General features: G+C 38.6%; 3 protein-coding genes and 1 long non-coding RNA gene across 6 annotated transcripts; 2 read left to right on the forward strand and 2 right to left on the reverse strand.

Moving 5' to 3' along the window:
* Window positions 1,557-4,585, forward strand: LOC109711040 (postacrosomal sheath WW domain-binding protein). The gene is made up of 6 exons (XM_020233918.1): window positions 1,557-1,693; window positions 1,808-1,962; window positions 2,627-2,738; window positions 3,747-3,818; window positions 3,930-4,153; window positions 4,261-4,585. The coding sequence occupies exons 2-6, from the start codon at window positions 1,853-1,855 to the stop codon at window positions 4,367-4,369; spliced, it is 627 nt and encodes a 208-aa protein (XP_020089507.1). The 5' UTR covers window positions 1,557-1,693; window positions 1,808-1,852; the 3' UTR covers window positions 4,370-4,585.
* Window positions 5,432-7,527, reverse strand: LOC109709890. The gene is made up of 4 exons (XM_020232260.1): window positions 7,371-7,527; window positions 6,852-6,959; window positions 6,152-6,216; window positions 5,432-6,061 (listed from the first exon to the last, which is right to left on the reverse strand). The coding sequence occupies exons 1-4, from the start codon at window positions 7,479-7,481 to the stop codon at window positions 5,914-5,916; spliced, it is 432 nt and encodes a 143-aa protein (XP_020087849.1). The 5' UTR covers window positions 7,482-7,527; the 3' UTR covers window positions 5,432-5,913.
* Window positions 12,039-13,549, forward strand: LOC109710205. Of its 3 annotated transcripts, XR_002216322.1 has the most exons (4): window positions 12,039-12,394; window positions 12,611-12,711; window positions 13,303-13,400; window positions 13,473-13,549. It is a non-coding gene; the product is annotated as an uncharacterized LOC109710205 (long non-coding RNA). The 3 variants fall into 3 exon arrangements; XR_002216321.1 differs by lacking the exon at window positions 12,611-12,711 and having other exon boundaries at window positions 12,057-12,394; XR_002216323.1 differs by lacking the exon at window positions 12,611-12,711 and having other exon boundaries at window positions 12,060-12,353.
* LOC109710204 (glycosyltransferase family 92 protein Os08g0121900-like) lies at window positions 15,758-18,135 on the reverse strand. Its single transcript, XM_020232686.1, has 2 exons — window positions 17,877-18,135; window positions 15,758-17,651 (listed from the first exon to the last, which is right to left on the reverse strand). Exons 1-2 carry the CDS (start codon window positions 18,034-18,036, stop codon window positions 16,093-16,095), a joined length of 1,719 nt encoding a protein of 572 aa, XP_020088275.1. The 5' UTR covers window positions 18,037-18,135; the 3' UTR covers window positions 15,758-16,092.

Consider the following 18,830-nt stretch of genomic DNA (forward strand, 5'->3'; position numbering starts at 1 on the left):
TGATGTGTAATGCATTAGCTACTTGAATTATTATAATAAGTTTTACCATAATATTTTTATTATGGTAAAGAAATGATTGGTTCCGGCCCCTATTACCAGAAAACAAATCTGTAGCTGTAAATGCTTAACTTTCTGAGTTGAAGCAGCAGTGTTAATTTGTGGCAAAACTTCAATTGATCTCCTGTAGTTTGGTTTGTCACCATAAAATTTGAAATGTGTCATGTTATCTGTTATTTCATTTTTGTCTCACCATAAAGGTCTTTTGTTAAATATAATACAATTTACAAACAACAGGTATGGCTGTAAATTATATTATTTTGCTATTCTATGTAAAAGGCAGGTTCTTGCGTTGAAATCAAAGTTAAAACATAGAATGGGAAAGCGCTATATTTCAAATCATAAGATGAGAAAGTTAAAATGTGCTAAAAAATAGAAGCTGGTTTTTTTTTTTTTTTTTTTTTTTTTTTTTTTTTTTTCTCTCAACATTTTTGTTGTCATCTTATATAAGTTGAAGCCGCTGTAGCTTAGATATATTGTGTGGTTAGTGCAACATAGAAAGAGTATCTAGAGTAGACATTGTGAAATGCTACAGGAATGATATTCTTCTTGATTTTTGGCTTCTTGAAGCATCCAAGAGGTTCTACTTGCAAATAACAGTAGGAGTCTGTGAGGTTGTCTGATTTGAATGCCCTTCCTTTGGGATATTTCACCTTCTTAGGTAAAATTATTATTATTATTGTTTAGGTTGGATAAGCTATTCTCGTGCTCCCGCACTCACATATTCTGCTGGAAGCAAGAGATTTAGGTTTCGATTGGGATTACGGAGAAAAGTACGTTACGTGCGGTAAAAAAAATATGATATGAAAATATTATGCTTGTTTTCGTATGTAAATATTGCGTTCTGCATATCGCAATGAGGCGGTTACGATATATTTTTCGCAGTCCCATCGGAGAACGTAGAAATATATTCTTATATACTTTTATTCTAATTCAATTTTATTTACTAACGTTTGATGTACTTCAATATCAAACTAAGCCTTAGTCTTTAGATCTAAAGAGATCTAAAGGGCGTGTTTCTTCTGCGGAATTTTTTTTTGTTGCGAAATTTGCTCATCTCGCCAATCCGACAAGTGCTGGCATTTGGAGGCAAGAGATCAAATGTTGAGAGCGATTGGAGGCGTTCGAGTCATGAGATCCGGTCCGGACTTCGTATACGGCACATGATCTTAACTAGATGTGAAGCTGAAGCTTGTGATCAACTGAACTAAATTCAATTCATTCAAAAATTAAGATTGCTTTTAGAAAAAATAAAAAACTAGTATGATGAATTAGAAGGGTGTAAAAATTTACATCCACTTTTGTTACATAATTAAAGAATCAAAAACTACCTTATTATTATTATGTTTTTATCCTCTTTGTAAAATGGCTGAGAATTTTAAAGAAGAGTCTAGTGGATGGTCCACATCGTACGATGTGGAGGACCCTGTGCAGGCAAATAAATACTCAACTACAAAAAAAAAAAAAAAAAAAAAAAAAAAAAAAAAAGTCCTTCTACGGTCGGTTACTTATAAAAGCCTTCTTTCGTCGACGCGGTTACAACATACGAGAAGGCATCAGAATTTGTTCGGCTCAAAACACAATATAAGTCCCCCACAATCGACGACGAAGAAGCAGCAGCTTTTGATTAGGGCTTGTGAGAACCCTCTCGAACCCTCTCTCTTCTACAAATACAAATCTCTCTCTCTCTCTCTCTCTCTCATTTTCCTCCTCTTTGTTTTTTATTTTCCTATTTTTCCCCAAACAAGAGGAAGAGGAAGAGGAAGAGGAAGAGGAAGAAGAAGAAGCAGGAGCGATGGCTCTGAATCCGCCGCTGTTCCCGAACGGCATGCCGGTGCCCTTCGTCGGCGAGATCTTCGTCCTCGCCAGGGACGGCGTCGAGTTCGAGATCGACAAGATCCCGGAGTAAATCAATCTCTCCCCACCCCCTCGTCCATCCCCTCTTTGATCAAATGCTTCATCTCTAGATCTTTGTAAATAGCTCTTTTTATTTCTTCTTACGATTGAACCTAGAAGAATTCAAATTCCCACCGAATCTGATTAGCTCTTGTTGCGCGAAATTTCGCTTCGATTTGGTACTAATTGTAATAATTCGAAGTGGAGATTTAGGGCGTGTCGCGCATAGATAGTGCACCAAATAGGGTAGGACCTCAATTTTATCTGTTTCCGATCATCAACCTTCCAATATTCATTAGGGGAACCTAATTCATGCAACTTTCTTTTTGGCAAAAATTCTGAGTTCCGCATCCAGAAGCACTTTTAAAAAAAAAAAAAAAAAAAAACTCTGTTACACTTGGTTGTTCAGCGTCATTATGCGTCGATTTTCTGACGTGAGAAAGAAATATGATTGGTGAGATAGAGGCTCTACCTGATTTTGCTAGTTTTGGTGTATATTAGTTTAATGCACAAACGAATATTTAGTTATCTAACAAAGTAAATTCATTTTATGTGAAGCAACCTTGTTTCATTTTAGACATTATTTTCGAACAGAGTTTGTAATCTGCATTTGATTATTTGTCGTCGTTTGCTAATTTTTCCTGACGTGGGTCCGGCTTTTCGATGTTGTCAGTGCTCCCGGCGGTCATGTTAAAGCGAAGGGAACGATCTACCTGTCTAACATTCGTATAGTTTTTGTTGCGAAGAAACCCGTTGGCAACTTCGTGGCTTTTGATATGCCCCTGGTATGTGACTTGATCTTGGTAGATGAACATCTGCTGCTTTTGATTTATTCTTATGTCTATCTATTTGCAATGGGTTTAATTGTTTAAAAAAAAAATGATTGGTTGGTTCGTTTAGCGGTGTTTTCTTAATCCTGTCCGACAAGCTTGTAAACTCTCTGACGGTGCACAAGTGCTTTACTTTGTCGGCTATATTTTTTATGCATATGCAAGGGGCTCTTGTATTTCATGTGCTTGTTTGGAGTATTTTTCGAATGTATCCGTCTTGTTATAAGCTTGATTTTGTTTGAAGTCTTATGATATTATGATCTTAGATTATACATCTGTTTTGTTATTCTATCATGTTGTATTTTGTCAAACTTGTTGCACCTTAAAGTTTCAGCAAAAGGAGGAGTTGCGATGCAGCAAACTTTGTGAAGAGAGCGTTTCATTATGTCTAATGTTATTATAATTTGCCGTCCTAAGGTGAAGGAATGGAAATTTAAGGTGGAGATTAATAAGGGTGGAATTAAAAAAGAAGGTTAGGAGTTTGAAAATGCATTACCCACCTAATTATCTTTAAGATGGGCAACGCTTATGGAGTAAATAATTCCACCGCTGGTATATGCTGATTTGCTCTTTATGTAGAGCTTGCATCAAGGTGAAAAACATGCAAATATTTGCACGGATATTAGTCATATACTCTCTTTTGATTTTAGTCATGCAAATTATGTGAACTTCAATTATGTTGCCTAGGATTCCCTTTTAATTTTTTTTTTCCTTATTTTTGTTACTTGTTCCGTTTTCCGTACAATATACTCTCTTCCTATGTACCAATAAGATGTAAGATGATCTTCTCCTCTTCTTTGTTTTTTTCTTGTTTTTATTCCAATGACTAATGCTAGTTCACTTTTTTAATGTGGTAATACATTGCAAAATATGCTCTCTCTTTCTCTCTCTCTCTCTCTAGCTTTTCCAGTTTTATCCTCTTGTTGGTTCTTAAGCCCAAGCTGACGTGATTTAGCTATGCAGTTATACGTGCACGGTGAGAAGTTTAACCAGCCAATATTCTTCTGCAACAACATCACTGGATACGTCGAGCCCGTAAGTCAAGCAAGCAAGTTCCTTTTATTGAACCCTATTCAGTGTTTTTTGACCTTCAAGAGAACCCTGTGGCTGATGAGTTTGAGGTGACATATTAAACAATAATAACAGGTTGTTGCGGATGAGCAGCAGAGGGCGCTCTACTCCACGCATTCCTTCAAGATTTTGTTCAAGGAGGGCGGGTGCGGAACTTTTGTCCCTCTCTTCTTGAACCTGATCCAATCCGTGAGGCAGTTCAATCAGCACACGGCGGCTTATCCTGCTCCCCCGACGGCACCGCGTGTGGACCCCCTCCAAGCTGCTCAGACCCCCGTGGAGGACATGATGCGCCGCGCGTGAGTTTCACCGACTGCATGATTTTTCTTTATTCACGTATAAAGACAGTTTGATAGATTTAGCTGTTTGTATTGTTTTAGTGATTGTTTTGATGCATTGCATGCAGATATGTGGATCCGAACGACCCGACAAAGATCTTTCTGCAGCAGCCGACGGGGGAGTCCCAGTTGAGGAGGAGAGCCTACAATTCTCGCGCAACGGAGGACTCTTATTGAAGAGCTATTAAAGTGCTCTTTTCGCTCTCTCTGATAACTGTCACATGTGATATATAAATAACTATCGACACAGTATGTTTGAGCACATGATATATTATGTTCATAAAGTACTTTCGGATTTATGCGGTTTGGTAATGTGTGCAAGCGGATTGAATTTGTATGTAATCCAACTAGTAGTAGTTTTTCTCAAGCACTTACTGCTATTGCTACTGTTCTTATCTTCTGACCGAGCAACTGTTGAGGCTGAAGCAGAAATTTGCAGATACTAAGGAATAGGAAAATTTGAGATTATCAAAGTAAATCATCTGACTACATATCTGAGTTGATGGGCGGGCTCGAAGTGCTCTTTCTTCCACTCTTGCCAAAGAAAAGAGATCTAAGAAGCAGATCAGGTGGGATTTTTTTTTCGCTGCTTGTCTTTCTGTTGCCGTGATTGATGTATTTTATGCAAGATCAACGCCCCCTAAGTCTGACACTCAAAAACTGGCACATGAATCAGACTGATGTTTTTGAAAATATTGAGCTGATCAAAGCAGAGCGTGATCGTGCTAGTTAATATTATTACGTACGTTGAAAATTAATTCCAAAGCTATTTCTTTGGTTATTGCTAAATTTCATAACTTTCTAGTTTACTGACGTTATTTTCTCTCGTGGACATCCTCTGTTCGACTTTTAATTATTCTGATTTGGATTAATTTTTGCAATTAATTTAAGAATTTGTTTAAAAATGGGCAACTCCATTGGCTATCAGTTGATAACAGTCATTAAAAGTTGACGAGATATCGTTATAAGTTTGGATTAACTGCAGATCGAACGATAACTTTTATTAAAAAATGGTCAGTTCCAGAGGAAAGCTGACAAAAGCCATCAACTCAAAATACCAGTCAAATTAATTTAAATGCCATGTATAGAGAATATCATAAAAAAACCTAAAAAAATTGGAATTAACACTGCAGTTTCAGTTGATAACTTTCTACCTCTCCAATTCTCAGTTTTGCACTTGAACTGCATTAAGCAAATACCAGCAAAAAATAGTCACATGTTTCATAATCAAATCGCAGATAGATCCAAAAGCATAAAAATGGTATATAACTTATCGATGAATACTATTGTACCGTCGGAAGACAATACACCATTCACTCATGTACAAAATTAGTTCAGTAAGAGAAGACAATGCATGAAGAGAACCAGCCGTGTCAGGCCATCGCCCTCTCTCCAATAGCGACCTTCCAAAAGTGCATTGATTATACAGAGTTGAAGCCATACAGAAATGCCATTTGGATAGGGCTGTTAAAAAAACCACTAACTACTTTTTCATCAAATTCCCAACAGTCGTCTGTCTGCTTCAAATTGGAGCGCAACTTTTTTCACACTAGAAGTTCATTTCAACCTTCTTCCGCCGCGAAGACACCAAAATCTTCATTTGATGAATTGCTCGATTGCTGTTTAGTGGAACGGACAAGCTCTTTTAGAAGCTAGGCCGCACTTGCACTAAAACAAAAACATTAGCAATCCTGCCAACTTCTGATTGAAGTTCTTCTCGATCACTTCCGCAGTTGTGGATCCCGGGTAAGGCCGTGTCTCTTCAAGGTTTTGATATAGTTTCTCATGAGACCGAACTTGTTGGTACCCAAGTGGTAAAAGTAATCCCATGTGTAGATCCCGGTCTTATGCAAGTCGTCGAAGGCAATCCTGAAAACGAAAAGACAAACTTCCTTTACACGACCAAAAACGCGTGATAGAATATAAATAAGATCTGACAATTATATACATAGCTCTTACTTGATTCCGTAATTTCCTACAGGTTCCGCGGACATTATACCGACGTGTCGTCGTCCAGATATTACCTTGTTCAGGAAAGAGTATTTGCCATTATTATGTTTTGCATAGCTACTGAATAACAACCATTTCAAACTACGGCTATCTAGTAAAATCAATCTTCTAGGAGAATAGCAGCCGTGCTCAGAGATCATGAAACCAATAAATAAAGGGGAAAAGTTTTTACTCTGTCGGGCCTATCGGCACACATTATGGACACAATATATTTACAAGAATATTACAATTAACCCTACATGATAGGCACACATTATGGACACAATATATTTACAAGAATATTACAATTAACCGTACATTTCCGAATAATGCCGACGACACACAGAAGAAAAAAGATCCTCAAGTTCTAACTATTCAGCATTGAGTACATAGATCATTTCACTTCATTGAAATCAGTCTTTGCATGAGTTTCAATCCGAATCAACTCTCACAGTTTTCTCAACAACATTACTGCTGTAGCAGACTACAAGAAAACAGTTTTTATAATACCGTATTAGCAGAATCCGTATGCATTTACCACAAAGCAAAGAGTGGCCCCTGCATTCGGCGCGCGATAAATTAATACCGCGGATGAAGAAAGAACATTTGACTAAATAAATTAGAGCAATTTTGTAACAAACATTAGGCAACAGAGTGGAGGAGAAATTACCTTCTCGCCACCGATTGATCTTATTTTGCTGTCGGCAGCAGGGCTGTAGACTCTAAGAAATTCGGCAGACAGCCGAAATGCGCGGCCGTCAGAAAATTCAACCTCTACCTGCGAAAAGCAGATTTGCATAATGCCGGCTGTTCTCAATGTTAAATAAATGTGAAATGATTGTTTATCTCCAATAATAAATACCGTCAGATAAACTATTTCATATTCAACTCTTTCTCTCATGTCCGGAGATGAAGGTATTAAATAAAGTTAGGATGTTCCAATTCGGGATTGTCTCCTCTATCTTCAAAAGTTGAACATAACTTAAACATCTCGAATTGGTCTTAATATTTTCATGAATTTTTTCAACTAATATGTTTCGACAAAGGAAAAAAAAAAAAAAAAAAAGACCAAATAGAAAAAGAAGAAGATCAACCCATCAAATTAAGAGTGTAATAAAGAAATAGAGGGAGGAGAGAGAGAGAGAGAGAGAGAGAGAGAGAGAGAGAGAGAGGGAGAAAGGGTGGTTACGAGGTTGGGAGGGTGGAGGGAGAAGTTGGTGAGGCGGGGAGGAGGGTCGGATGCGGAGGCGTGGAGGCGCCGCAGTCGCAGAACCCACGTCCACCACCGCAGAGCCGACATGGTAATACAGAGGGAAGGGGTAAACGGGAAGAGAGAAGAAGCGCACAGCCACAGCTCCTTTGTTGGGTCGGGTCGGGTCGGATTTTTATATCTATAAAGCTCTAATTCATCGCAGCAATTCTTCATTCATTTTTTTTTTTCTTTCTTCAGTTTTCAAAAAGTTAAGTATAATTGTGTAAAGTAAAAATTATAAGTTAAATTTATAATTTAAAAAGAAATTATTTTTTTTCTGGCTAAAAAATAAATTTCTGAAAAACAAACTGAAAGAATCTGGGCTGGCACGAAGTCTGGCCCGGCCAGGCTCGGCCCATGCTGGGCGGGCCAGGGGCGGGGCCGGGCCGGGCCTACTACTCTGAGTAAACGGGCCGACACTGCCCAGCCTGAATTAATAACCGGCTCGGGCTGGGCCACCTCTTGGCCCAAATCGGCCCATATATTATGGGCCGTACCAGCCCGGCAAGGCCCACATTACATCCCTACACGGAAGCAAATCGAACCGCCTTTTAAAAGTCGGTTCTAATATCAAAATAGATTCTGTTTGACTATAACAAATTATTTAAAAATAATTTCTTTCATATAGGAATTTTTTAATAGATTGCACTATAAGTAAGGAGTTTGATTTTTTTTGTCTATTCCTAAATTTTAATGTCTATAATTTGAAAGGATGGCAAATTTCACTTAGCATGAGCTCAAAATGTAGACTTAAACCCCATGTTAACTGTAAAATTATTATTTTTCTTTACAATATGAGACTGCTAGAAAATGATAATTTTTAATATTTATATTCAACGTTATCATATGATAACTTATTTCAACATTTAAACAAGACCTAAATGTTATTTGGATGTCAGAATAAATTATCCTATAATAACTTTCTCGGGATGGATTTCGTTTTATACATAATTGCAATGCAGGATTTTGATTTTTTCCTCAAAATTTTTTGTCATTTATAATTTAGTAATATAATATGTTTTACGTATGTACCAAGTTAATTTGTTTTATTATGAAAAAAAAAAATGATCTTGAAGGCCACATGTGCTATTCCGTTCATACTTATATCTTTCAATCACAGTCGAACATTCTCATACCGAATATGATAACTTTTTTCAACATCCCAAATAAGGACTCGATTATCTTCAATAACAATATTAATCTTTGGAAATAATGCATTCGACCTACGAAACAATTTATTTTGTTTGAAAAAAAAGTTAACTTGAAGACAAAATAAATTAAGTATGTTGTTCAAGACATTTCGTTATATTTTATATTTATTAATAATTGTATTTTTGTTACTTGAATATGAAAAATTTACTCTTTTTTTTTTTTTTTGAGAAATAGGTAGCAAGCTACCTGCTTCATTCATTAAGTTAAATGAACTGAGCGTACATGTTGGAAGCAGCTAAGGCTTCCGAGATACATGCAAAAAATTGGAGGGGGGGTGACAAGCAAAAGATGAGGGCGGAGGCAGGGGAAGAAAAGAAATAAAGAAAAGAAGAAAAGAATATGAAAAATTTACTAAATAAGATATACATACATTACAATGGGCCTTAAAAATAGGTTTGTGCTAATAATTATCACTGCATGATCATTTGTTTATGTGAAGAAATTACAAATTAATGAGTCAACTAGAGCTGGCAAGATTCTAACAATGGCATCGCTTTCTTGCCAGCCATACAAAAGAACTAGTGGACAACTCTTATGCCCTTCATTTAAAATTGACCTAATTTGTTCATATCTATAGAATACATGAATGTGCATCAATGATAAGTTTATATAATATAATAAATCATTTAAATATTTTATTTTATATTATGTTTTGTTTTGTAGTACTAATTATTCGGTACTTCATCAATCATATAAAAACTGTGCAGTGTATGGATTATGGAGCATTACTATATATCAGGTTCAAGCAAAGATTTTTTCTCTCTTTTGATTGTGACTGCACCTTATAAAGCATTTTCTGCATTGGATGTATATGTGTACATAAACCACATGTTTAAGACCCTTTAATAAAAATTTTAGAATTTAATTCTTTAAACATAATTTAAGTTATTAGACTTTATAGATTAGATATATTTAATTAAGTTTTGATATTAGAATATTAGTCCATTTAATATAGATATATATCAGGTGCATGTAATAATTTTTTTCTTTTGCCAACGAATTTTAATAAAGTAAAATCACCCTTGCTATTCAGCAATTAGAAATAAGTCCGTAACTTTAACTTTCCAGTTAAAAAAATTATTCGAAGAATAACTATTAAAATTATTAAATTTTGTTAATTTTTAAATAAAGTTAGTAGAATCATTAACCTCTACAAATACTGAAAGTTAAGAAAATACTAAAAAAAGAAGGTCATTTTTCATAATATATATAAGGTTATTTTATAGGGTTTCTATTTTTTTATTATAATTTTGTTAATCTTAAAATTTTAGTAGTTATATATTTTAATTGATTAAAATACTAGCTCTCTACGGCGAAGCTCATATCTTTAGCTGAAAATGTGAATCAATTAGGATTCGAACTAGGATCTCGGCTCACCTTTCTTGTTGATAGTATTTGTTGGTGGTAGAAAACAATTGAATAAAAAAAAGAAGAAGAAACCTTCAGTTTCAAAACAAAAGGGGTAAATTACTAAAACCTACCCCACTTTAGCATGCATCTTAATTATCTTCTAGGGTAAACTTCAATGCCATTTATGTAGTTTCACACTTTTTTACTTTAGTATCATGTGGTTTAAAGTGTATCAATTTAATATCCTATGATTTTATTTTTCTCTTTTTGTCCGCTCATCTATTAGCTTTTCGATAAATTATATACAAAAAACTTCAGATATTCTACCTATAGTTTATCGAATATTCACTTTGGTATCCTTTAGTTTTAACTTGTTTGTATCATAATTTATATCTAAATTCAAGAGAAAAAAACTTACGCGGGGAGCCTCCCACTGAAGCTTCGTCAAAGAGCCCTAATCCGCTATCATATGTCAATTTTTTTTTCTATCAAATGATTATAATACTTCCTTTTAGAATTTTACTTTTTTTATTTTAGATTTTAGTATCAAAAAGCAACCAACAAATTTTTAGATGAAAGTAAAACTAATACTTGCCAGCAGATTGGGGTTGAGGAGCTCTCCGCTAATGTTTTATCCGAATTCAACAACCATTTTAGCTTTTTTTTTTTAACCTATTTTAGAAAGAAATAAAGAACAAAACTAAATTTGTATAGTCTTTTTAATGGAGAACTAGTAAAATAAATAACCTGCGCGATGCGACAGATAGATAATTAAAAAAAATTATAAAAACATAAGAATATAAATATCCCATATAATGTTGAGAATAGGATAGTCGGTGACGGCATCACGAGTTGTCCTTGTCAAGGACACATCAGGAGCAGCGAATAAGGGTTGCAGGATTCCGAGCGACGAGCGACAAAAAAGAGGAGAGAAAAAGAAAATTCTAGAATCATATGTTGAGAGAGAAAGAAAGAGACATCTTTGTTGGTTTGGGAGATTAAAAAAAAAAAAAGAGAGAGAAAGAGGGTTGAAAAATATGGTTGAAAGAGAGAAAATAGTTTTACTAAAATAAAAAAGAAAAAAAAATTAAAAACCATGAGAATTTATGTATAGGTATAGATTTTAACTGTAAGCGTGGACATAACGCTTACAGTAGCGATTTAAAAAAGGAGGGTGTATTTCAAAATAGGGAAAACTTCAAAAATCTCCATATGGTTTCATAGTTTTTCACTTTAGTACCCTATGTTTTAAAGTGCACCAAGTTAGTACCATATGATTTCGTACTTTTTTACTTTAGTACCCTCTGGTTTAAAGTGTATCAAGTTAGTACTCCGTGGTTTCATTTTTGAATCAAGTTAGTACCCGTGGTTTTATTTTTCCCTTTTTATTATACATTTCGGAGTATTTTTTTTATTAAATCAGTGATAAAGTTAAAACTAATTAAAGAGTACTAAAGTGAATATTCGATAAACCTAGATAGGATATCTGAAGTTTTTTGTATATAATTTAATGGAATATTAAACCACATGGTACTATAGTTAGAAAGTGCGAAACCACAGGGTATTAACTTAATACACTTTAAACCACAAGATACTAAAGTGAGAAAATACGAAACCACAGGGTACTAACTTGATACCCTTTAAACCACAGGGTACTAAAGTGAGAAAGTGCGAAACTATATGGTACTAGCTTAATACACTTTAAACCACAAGATACTAAAGTGAGAAAATACGAAACCACAGGGTACTAACTTGATACCCTTTAAACCACAGGGTACTAAAGTGAGAAAGTGCGAAACTATATGGTACTAGCTTAATACACTTTAAACCACATGATACTAAGTGAGAAAGTGCGAAACCACATGGGGAATTTGAAGTTTTCCTTTCAACATAACCACATTGAGGGGGTTTTTATATAATTAAACTTTACGGTACCACTGTTCCGTTTAATAAATTTTTTTAAGTAAATTAATAAAAATAGCTCAAATGAAAAAAAAAAAAAGAAAAAAAAGAAGTTGATGAATTTATCGGCACGAAAAAAAATAAAGAATCTGCATATTAAAATTCACTTTTAAAGGGGTTCACTATTATTATGTGTACGTATGTAGTTATGAGAGCGAAGGCGGTGCCGGTTTTTGTCTCACTACTGTATACGAGTCCTCGCAGGTATAAATCGGCAACGACCTTCCTTCCTCCGCCGACTTTTGCTTTCCAAGCCCATCCATTCCAGGCTCTTCGCACTGAGCCCGAATCGCGCCCAAATAGCTCGGAGGCGACTCCTCTCTCGTGCGAACCGAACCGATCTCCTCCGCAGAAGCTCAAAAATTCCCGCGCCCAAGCCATCGCGTTCTCCGAGAAGTAGGGTTTCCTCCTCCCCCCCTCTCTCCGATCATTTGCGTGTATGTTTCTGCTTCCCGAACCTGTTCCTTCTCTTTAGATCAATAATTCGCTTCTTTCCTTTCTCTCGATCAAAAGATCAATCTCGACATTCATTGTTCTTGTATGATGATGCCGAAGCAGATGACATCTTTTCGTTTCGATAATTTTAGTTACACTTCTCTTGCAATTGGGTTGGAATTTTCCTTCTTGAATGGGTTGATCTTGTTCTTGCTTAGGATATATACCTGTTGTGAGTGGAAATAGATGAGTAGGAGGTACGTGAGATTATTTGGGTGCGCCAAGATTCTTGATGCGTAAGAGAAAATGATTTGAAAAGGTAAGTTAAGAGTTCAATTTTCATGTAAAATGGTCGTGCTATACTTACGCGCCAGTAACGTCCGTAAGTTCTTGATCACAAGAACATAAATTTGAGACATTGAGGAGAAAAAAATGATTGCGAAATTGGGAGGTGAAACAACAAAGATACTTGTTATTAAGTTCTACTCCAATTGCATAATAAAATGGAATAATGAATGGAACAAATGGATGCCTACTTAGGGCGTGGATTTGGAATAAGGCTTGTTTCAGTACATATTTCACAGATAATGTAGTAATCTGCTTATGTCTTGTGGCCAATTCATTCTTTTCTTGAGAAAATTTGCCGATTAAATGATGCTTTTCAATAGCAGTTGTTTCTTTATTGTTGTAATTTGTTATTTTATACATGCTTGGTTTCTGGGAAGTGTTTATTTCACTGTTGATGGTTGGTATCAAGCTTGGTCTCCTCCTCAGTTTCCCTTCTTAATAAACATTCTATCATTTATAGAACTTTGCGACTGCTTATGAATGTACCAGTTATCTAATAATATGTTGAAAATTAGGCGCTGCTACAGTTATCTTTGTGTGTAAATTTTCCTTCGATCCTCAGGTAGACTCCACCGGAGGCATTGTTGATTGCGGAATTGGTATGGATACCGAATCTTCACCACGTCTAGCAGCAATCAGGGAGGCCCAGGCCAAGTTGAGGTATAGAGATGATAAAAGACGGTAACCTATCACACTAATGAAAGATCTTATATTTTTGTGTACCAACTGCAGGCAGGAGTGTGATGCACTTGACGAACGAAGAAGGGAAATAGAGTTTCTTGAGAAAGTAATATTCTTGAATCGCCTTTTTTTCTGCTCTATTAGTGTGGGACAACATTTAGTTGCAGGTGTTTTAAGTTACTCTGTTATTTGTTTGCTGCTCTTTATTATGTTTTGTACTGCAGGGAAGCGAAAGGTAGCTTTGCATCAGCTGCTTCACACCATGGGGATTCTGTTGGAAACACTCTTTTGCCCTTTGATGGAGATAGTAACAATTTTGGTGGTGTGAGAAATGTGAAATGCAGCAATACAAGAACTAATCTTGCTCTGTCTAAGCAGTCTGAAGTCTGAAACAACACAGTGCTCTTCATAATGCAAAGTGCTCAGGTGCTCCTCTTATTTGTCGTCTTAGTGTAAAAAATCAGGCAAATGTTAAGAAGGGACAAATATACATTTAGTTGCGAGAGTGCTAAACTGGGTATATATCGGGGTAAGAGATCTTTAGTTATATCTTCCACCTGCCCTGATTATATATGGACAGTAAAAGGTCAAAATGGGAGCCACAAGCAAAAGGCCTTGCTGTCTCATCCATTTCAAACTCAAAATCAGTTATCCAAATTGGTAGCGTTGAGTCAAAGAGTATTTCTCCTAATGACTGTGTGGATATGAAACTGAACTGGGTGCCAAATCATTATGAAGTAGTAATCAACAGCCTCATATAGCTGCTGAGAGTGTCATTACTGGAACCACCTCTATAACATCTGAAGCCATCGGAAAAGAAGCTGTTTCTGCTACATTCGATTCCATCCCTTTTGGTAGTGCAGAAAACTTGAAAGAAGCCAACATTTTGCATAGAAACGGTTTACAAGAGAATGATAACGTGATAAGTGTTAATTCCTGCCGATGCACACTACTTCATCCCGAGATCGGCTGGCACAATTGTATATTGACGAGATTGTTCAGCTTCATGGAGTGCCGGTGTCGATCATGTCGGATCGGGACACTCGCTTCGTATCCCAGTTTTGAAGGAGTTTGCAGCAGGCTATAGGTACGAAGCTGAACTTTAGTACGACTTTCCAACCCCAGAGTGATGGTCAGTCGGAGCGAGTCATTCAGACTCTCAAGTACATGCTCCGTGCATGTGTCCTGAATTATAGTTAAGGATGGTTCAAGTACTTGCCGCTAGTGGAGTTCACTTATAATAATAGTTATCAGGCGAGCATCGGGATCGCACCGTACGAGGCTTTGTATGGGTGTCAATGTCGGTCGCCTATCTATTGGGACGATGTCGGAGAACACCGGGGGATCGGGCCGGACTTGGTGGAGGACGCGGAGGCGAAGATCCGCATTGCGAGAGAGCGGTTGCAAACTGTGCAGAGTTGACAGAGGAGTTACGCGGACCAGCGACGGCGTGATCTGGAGTTCCAGGTCGGTGAGCATGTGTTGCTCAAGATATCGCCCTCTAGAGGGATAAAGTGGTTCGGTTTGCGGAACAAGCTTAGTCCGCAGTTTGTTGGACCGTTTGAGATCCTGGAACGTGTTGATCCAGTGGTGTACAGGTTGGCTCTTCCTCCGAGTCTCGCCCGGGTGCACAATGTTTTTCGCGTGTTCATATTTCGGAAGTATATTTCAGATCCGTCCAACATTATCAATCCAACGACTATCCAGTTGCGGGAGAATCTGAGTTACGATGAGGCTTCGATGCGGATACTGGCACGTGAGGTGAAGCAATTACAGAATAGGAGCACTTCGTGTGTGAAGGTTCAGTGGAAGAACCCCGAGGAGCGCGAGGCTACGTGGGAGCTTGAGTCTGCGATGCGAGAACGGCATCCACAGCTGTTTGCGGGGGATGTATCATTAAGTTTTGGGGACAAAACTTCTTGTAGGGGGGAGGGGGATGATGTAATATCCAAGACTTTTAAATCAGAAAAATTTCAAATTTGAATTTGAAGCTTTGATTTTAAGTTTGAAATATATATATATAAGTTTGAAATATAAGAAAAATGATTCTTATAAGGTTAGATTTAATGGTGGAATAATTCTTTATGAGACAGCAATGCTCTTTAACAAGACTCCAACTTTCATCTTAGAAAGATAAGGACAAGTATTTTCAAAGAGAATTTTCTGTGGAAAAGCTCCAGATTCTTCAATGTCCACATCAAGGAAGGTATAACATCCTTTTCTATCAGATAAACAAACTAAAGAAACTCATACCAAATTTGAGAACATAAAACTTTTTTACCGGGCCTGTTTAATAATGTTTCTGTCAATCAAGAGAAAGAAATTGGTGACAAAAATAATCTCACAAAATATCAGAACAGAGAATATGATCGATCACAAACCAATAATTTCTCCCTGTTCAATTCATTCCATTTAATCCTCAAATCTAATCAGAGATTGTGTTATGTCTCTTATCTACAAAAGAATGATCTGCCTCTATCTATAGTAACAAAATTACTACAACAACATCAATGCTAGAAACAAAAGAAATAAGACTCAAAAGTAACAATAAAGAGTAATAATCAATTTTCAACAAATTACCTAAAACTTTGCTGTTCCCTCCTCTTTCTCTTTTCTGCCACCTCTTTGTGTGTGAATTCTGATGAAGCCAGTGATACTGCTGCCTCTCAAACTACCAGGGAAGGAGTCCGGTGCGGCGATCGGCGAAAACCCTCAGAACCCAATCCCTGAGCCCCGTGTCGTTCACCTCGCAGAACCGGCTCGGCCAATCCGGCGGCTCCACAGCCTTGGTCCCTAGCCCGGGCGCGCGGTCCTTCGACCCGACATTCTCTTCGTCTTGCCAATCGGCAACATAGGTCGCGACCCGCCGATAGAACTTGTCCTTGAACACCTCCCACACTTGGTACTTGTAGTGATTGATGACCATGACTCCTTGCCCCATGTTCACATACCTCATCCCCTCCTTCAAATGAAAATGGTGCACCACATTGATCATGGACGGATTCAAAGCGTCAGGGCGTACGATCGACTTGTGCCGCTCTGGCGCGTTCATCCTACACGTGTAGCCTACCGTGACGCCCTCCGCGGGCATGGATTTCCGCCCTGAGGGCCCAAAGCTATGGCATGCCGTCCGGAGCTCTCCGACAGAAGGCTGGCTCGAGTAGTTCGACAGCACATCCTGCAGTGTGGACTCAGCGGGGAAGTACAGAAACTCGTCGACGTCAATAAACCCGAGCCAATCGCAGTGGTCTCGCGCGCGAAGAGCACAGTGAGCGAAGCCGGCCTCCTGGGTCTTGACCCATGGCCATGAATGAAGGGTCACATTGTAGTTCGACGAGGAGCTCAGTACGTCGATCACCTGCTGGATGTCGTCATCGCTGTTGTTGTCGTAGATGAACCACCGCCGGACCCCGATCTCAGCGTGGTACATGATCCACTCGCGGAGGAACCGAGCTTGGTTGCGGAGCATAGTGCACACACACATGGAATGCTCTTTGATTGTCCAGCGAATTGGCGGAGGGGAGAGCATCTCGGGGCGTGCGACCGAAGGGAGGGTGACGGCCCCGCGGCCCTTGGTCCTGACGGAGACAAGAGGGGGGTCTTTCGCGGGGGATGGGCGGCGGAGGCGGAGGCGGCGGAGGATGCTGAGGGGTGTGGCGCATCGGACGATTTCCTGCGCAACGGAAATTGCGGGGGTAGTGAGGAGGTACTTGGGGATGGAACAGTCCCAGCCGAAGACACACTCATAGCGAGAGGCGACGGCGAGGCGGGCGGGGCGGAGGTTGAAGCCCTTGGCAAAGACAAGGGTGGAGTTATCGCGGAAGTCGACGACGGCGGCGTAAGAAAGGCGGTCCCACCGGTAGGGGAGGATCGGGGGGAGGTGGAGGGAAGGGGAGAGCTGGAGGGAGATGTTGAATTCGGATGGCGAATTCGGGCAATGGATGAGGAAGGAAGGGGGAGTATGAATTGAGGAAATCGGAGGAAGGCGGAGTTGCGAAGAGGAGGAGGAGGGGAAGTAGAGGCATCGGAGGTCGGGAACGGAAACGGAAACGGAAGGGGACGAAGAGTTGTGGCCGACGACGACGAGGAGGACGCGGTCGGGGAAGGAGACAGCATGCTTGATACTTAGGGAAGGCGGCGCCAAGGCAGTGGCAGAGGAGAGCTCGGCGGAGGCGGCGTTCATTGCCGGCCGGATCGATGCTGAGAGTTTCAGTGCCGGCCGGATCGATGCTGATATCAAACTGCAGTCCGTCAGATAGTAGAACCGAAACAGAGCAGGAAAAAATTAACTGAAATCCGTCAGACGAAATAAAGGTTTTCAAGATTGCAGCTGATTGTAGATCTCACCGATCGGATCAGAATTTTTCGATCTTTCGATCACACGACATTCATAAAAAGATGTTAGATTATTTAGATCAAGAACACGTTATTATAAATCGAAGGGAAAATGATTACGTCCGTAGAGGCGGAGAGCGGGGAAGGCGAAGGCGGCGACGACGGCGAGGCAGAGAAAGACGAAGAGGAGCGCGGCGAGGGAGCCGTGGCCTTTCCTCCTCCTCCTCCTCTTCTCCTTCATGGCCGTTCCCCCACCAAGCTCCTCTGTCTCTCTACTCATATATCACTCACTTGCACAGGAGATGATGATGATGGAGCCGCAGTAGATCCGAGGGGCTTCTTCCTCCTCTCCCCCAACCCCACCACCACCACCACCACCTTCTCATACTCAAAAGGAGAGAGAGAGAGAGATGGCGTCGGTTATGTGATCGATGGTTAGAGTGAGGAAGAGGAGACAGAGACAGGAAGGGGGTGCGCCGAGAAGGACGCGACCGATATCTCTCTCTGTTTTTTTGGCAAACTTCAAATACCAACCCGTAGGTTTGCACTCTTTCATTTTAGTATTCTATAATTTAATGTCTATCAATTTAGTATATGTGGTTTCACACTTTCTCACTGTAGTACCCTACATAGTTTAAAAGGTATCAATTTAGTATGCTATATATATATTTTTTTTTTCGTCAGTTTCTCCATTAATATTTTGTTAAATTTTATACAAAAAAACTTCAGATACCACACCTAAATTTATCGAATATTTACTTTAGTATCTCTCAGTTTTAACTTTGTCACTGATTTAACAAAAAAAAATAAATGGAAGGAATAATAGAAAGAAAAAAATAATGGATACTAAATTAATACACTTAAATCATAGAGTATCAAAGTGAAAAAGTGCGAAACTACAAGGTGCTATTTGAAGTTTTTTTTTTTTTTTTTCTCTTTAAGCTGTTCCTGTAAAAATGTATGAAGAGCCCCATAACTGATATCAATTTGGAAGCTGAATTTCCAACTATTATTTTTCGATTAAATGCTATTTGTATATCCGATCGGTGTGTACATCGTACATTTTATCCATCT

The sequence above is a fragment of the Ananas comosus genome, linkage group 5 (assembly GCF_001540865.1).
Source record: "Ananas comosus cultivar F153 linkage group 5, ASM154086v1, whole genome shotgun sequence".
NCBI classification, from domain to species: Eukaryota; Viridiplantae; Streptophyta; class Magnoliopsida; order Poales; family Bromeliaceae; genus Ananas; species Ananas comosus.